This window comes from Hyperoodon ampullatus (assembly GCF_949752795.1).
Source record: "Hyperoodon ampullatus genome assembly, chromosome: 10".
NCBI lineage: Eukaryota > Metazoa > Chordata > Mammalia > Artiodactyla > Ziphiidae > Hyperoodon > Hyperoodon ampullatus.
Genome location: NC_136923.1, coordinates 4826348 through 4830465, shown reverse-complemented (window position 1 = coordinate 4830465; position 4118 = coordinate 4826348). Strand labels below are relative to the sequence as shown.

The window sequence follows — 4118 nt, the reverse complement described above, 5'->3', positions numbered from 1 at the left end:
GGGGCCCTCCGCCCGCCTTCGGGTGCGCCCCGCGGAAAGCGGCGGCTTTCGAGTCCGGAGCGCGCCCAGGAGGGGCGCTGCGCTCGTACCCCCGGATCTTCCACGGCTCAGGCCGGGGCCCGACGGAGGCACGGCACGGGCACAGTGGTGGCGGTCCCTCCCGGGTGGGCACGCACGTCCCGGCTTCTGCAGCGCTCGCGCAGCGCGTCGCCCCTGCCGGGGGGCCAGCTGGGGCAGCGCTGGGCAGGACATCGGCGGGAGATCTTGGGAGTTAGAATTCGAATCCGGACGTTAGAAACAGAATTTTCGCGGTGGAATCGAATCTCAGCTTTAGAATCTCACTCTCAGCGCTAAAATAGGATTTTAGAGGTGGAATTAACGTTGAAATTAGGGTTTTAGCGTTAGAATTAGATTCGTAGCCTAGCCATAGAATCTTAGCATTAGAAATAGAGTCAGCGTTGCAATCAGAACGTGGTAGAAGGAGTGTTGGAATGAGAGCGTTGCGCTGGGAAACTTGGGGAGAATTTTAGCCTGCAATGCTGCAATTAGCATCCTGGCCGTCGGGCCCGCGCTGCAGTCTTGGTGGTTACACTCCTGGAGAGTCAGCCCCAGCGCTGGCTTCCCCAGCTCCGCGTAGCCTTGAGAAGTGGCGGTGGCGATGGGGCTCCCAAGGCTTCCAGGCTCGCGCAGGCAGAACTGGACTCGGGCAGGCTCTCCAAGCATCCCTACGGGTGAGGACGCCCAGGACCCGAGGCAGACCCTCCGGCTGTCCCCGCCCCCCCGTAAGGTGGCAGGTGGTCCTGCTCCGGAAGGTGTTTGAACGGTTGGTTCCCCCTGGCCTCGGGGTTCCGCTAGGACGGGAAAACGGGCGATAGAATGGGCTGGGAGGGGAGCGCGGCGCACCTATGCTCTCTCCCTGTCCTCCCTACCCCAGGCGCCGCGATGTCCGGCCCTTGGTTTCTGCTTGCCGTGGTTTTGACCCTGACCCTGACCGGTGTCCCCGGCGGCCGCTCACAGCCGGAGGTGGCCCAGCAGGAGGCGGCTATGGCGGCCGAGCAACTGGGCCTGGACGACCTCCTGCGGCAGGCGGAGCCCCTCCTCCTCCTCCGGGAAGACCTCCAGCGACTCCGAGAGGACCAGGAAGATAGCGAATCAGGTGAGGGGCAGGATTGTGTGGGGCTGCGGGTTGAGAGGAGGACGCCCGAGAGGTTTAGGGGAAACTCGGCCGCAAAGGGGAGGGAGCGACTTGGTCATTCAGCCTCTTGCCTTTCAGAAGCTCAGAAACTCCCACTGGCCACACCCTGGGCAGGTGGTGAGTTGACCCTTTCCTGGGACCAGATTCCTTTTCCATCGCAGTATCGGGAATATTTCAGAGGGCAGACCTTCAGTAGGAAAGATTCTGTGCCAGGGAGAGAGAGTCTTTTTGTGTGTGACAGTGTTAATTACTACCTACTAGGCACGCATATGCCTGGCACTGTTCTAAGCACTTCAAACACCTTATCACACGATAGGACCTTCCTAAGCATCAGATAGGTACTGTCATTACCCTCCCACACCCCATTTTACACAGAAGCAAACTGAGGCTCAAATAAGTTAAGTGAGTTGCTTACGGTCACACAGCTAGGGAGTGGCAGAGCTGAGACTGGAACCAGAGGCCATGCCCTTGACCATCTGTGTGAGTGTCTATGTGTCTGGGAGACCTGAGAGGCGGGTGCAAGGCCATGAATCTGGGTGAATGCTGTGGGGATCTGCCTTGACTGGGAGGAAGGCTGAAGTGGGCCTCTAGGGGTCAGGGGGTCCCTCACTGGCCTCTTTCCTTCCCCAGAGTCCCAGATCTTTCAACCGCATTGGCTCTCCAAGCGTCAGCATCCAGGCAAAAGGGGGGAGGAGTCAGAAGAGGGAGTTGAAGAGGAAGAGGAAGAAGGAGGGGCCGTGGGACCCCACAAACGGCAGCACACTGGCCGGCAGGAGGATGTGGCTGCATGGCCAGAGGATATAAGCCAGCAGAAGCGGCAGCACCCTGGCCGGCGCTCCTCCTGGCTTGGGTCCACTTTCACCAAGAGGCAGCACCCAGGCAGACGGCTGGTGGATCCCCAGGCCCAAAGCAGCTGGGAAGAGGAGGAGGAGGAGGGAGAGCTGATGCCTGAGAAACGCCAACATCCAGGAAAGAGGACCCTGGGAAGCCCATGCGGGCCCCGGGGGTCCTGTGGTCAAGCCAGCCTTCTGCTGGGCCTCCTGGATGACCTGAGCAGGGGCCAGGGGGCTGAAGAGAAGCGGCAGCACCCTGGGCGGCGAGCGGCCTAGGCCAGGGAGCCCCTGGAGGAGTGAGCCCCATTTCCTGTAAAATCAACTTGGGGTCTAAGAATGCCTTGAGCCCTGTATGCCCTACCCCTTTGTGACCCCCTTTTTCCCTCCTCCTTAGATGCCTGACCATACACACCTGAGCCCCTGGTATACATACACATCAAACCCCTGGCCTCACCCGCCTACTTCAGGGATGTGAGAAAGCCAGCCTATGAGTTAAAACCTCCTATTACTCCACTCTGCGCCACTGGCAAGGGGGCAGATCCCAGAGTCCCTCTCACCCCCGCCCCTGCAGGCCTGCTCCCCTCCCTAGCCCTGGCTAAGATGACCCTGCTGTGTCTTCTAAGGGATCCCCGGAGTGGGGCAGGGTGCCTCTGGTGTGAACAGGCAGTGAGGGTGGGTGGGATTGAAACCATGATGTCCAAATCCAGCTTCCATCCCTTGCCCATGTGTCAGGGTTTGCCGTGTGTAAACTTCACTCCCAGTATCCGGGTCTCCTCCTCTTCTTGGGCATCCTTTTGTGGGTGGGAAGAGCCCTGACCCACAGCTGTGTTCTGCTTGGGGGAAGCATTGTAGGTGCTGCTGTGCTGTGTGGTGGCTGTGGGAATAAACATGTGCAGGAATTTGTAAACATCACCTTGGAAGTCACGGCTTATATGTAACCCTCTAGGCGCCTTTCCCCTATCAATGATAATAAAACTTGCATCTGGATAATCTTGGTTCGTTGCAGTTCTGTTTCAGCTGGTGTGGGATTTCTCTTTTCAGCATTGAGAGGGGACAGGCTGAGAGTTCCCCAGCTCTGCTGACAAGGGAATCAGGGACCTTGGCAGGGTGAAAGGTCGTCTTCACTGTCCCCATCTCAGAACAAGCTTGGGAGGTGGACTGGAGCTCTGGAGCCCATTTGACACCGGGGGAGACTGAGGCCTGGACGTGAGGAAGGGCTTGCCAGACGACACACAGCTAGCTGAGGTAGAGCCATGGGTGTGAGAGGCAGCTCAGGCCCCTGCCTTGAGTTTGCCTGATTGTTAGAGGGCTGGTGTGGCTCAGGTTTGTAATCGTCATTGTTCTGTGGCAGGAACCAACAGCCTGTGTCATCTGGCAGGCACAATGAGGACAAAGGAACAGGCTGTGGTTGGCAACTCTAACCAGGGACCTTCTGGGGCCAGGCAGGGAGGCAGGCAGGGTGTAGGATAAGAGGGAGTGGTGGAGACTTGGGCTAACATGAAGAGGCCATCTGAAGACACTTGAATCCAAAAACTTTGACATCATGTGAATCAAATAATAATAATAATAGTAACATAGAGCCAACACTTATTATGTGTCAGGCAGTTCTTATGCACTTTACATATATTAATTCTTCTGCCCCTCACAATAATCCTAGGCATTACTATGATTGTGCCAAATTTCCTAACAAGGAAACCAAGGTACAGAAAGGTTAAGCGACTTGTCTGAGGCTGAGTTTGGCTCACTCATTTCCACTTCGCTACCTCTGACTCAAACTCTGAAATTTCCTCAGGCCTTAGACTCTGCATTGGACACCCGCTTTTTGGTGGGCAGATGGGCTATTTGGCTTTTCTGCAAATAGCTTTTGGTCACCCTCTTGGGGAGGGAGGGGAGGGGTTGGAAGAGTGTCTGAGACGCTGCTCCTCTCCTCAGGGAACCACAGTTCAGGTGAGTTGGGGTTGGAGGGAGACTCAGGGCTTATAAAATACACGCACACCCACCATCTCCATTAATCTTCTCAGAAGCCTGCTGAAAAATTGAGCATTTGATGGATATTTCTATTTTCTGATGAGGGACCCGGCACAGAGGTT

At 56.7% G+C, this 4118-nt stretch overlaps 1 protein-coding gene across 1 annotated transcript; it reads left to right on the top strand.

The window, feature by feature from the left end:
• Nucleotides 1–942: 942 nt before the first annotated feature.
• TRH (thyrotropin releasing hormone) lies at nucleotides 943–2304 on the top strand (the record flags this gene model as incomplete). The annotated part of the gene is made up of 2 exons (XM_079713681.1): nucleotides 943–1156; nucleotides 1826–2304. 2 exons carry the CDS (start codon nucleotides 943–945, stop codon nucleotides 2302–2304), a joined length of 693 nt encoding a protein of 230 aa, XP_079569807.1.
• Nucleotides 2305–4118: the final 1814 nt, after the last annotated feature.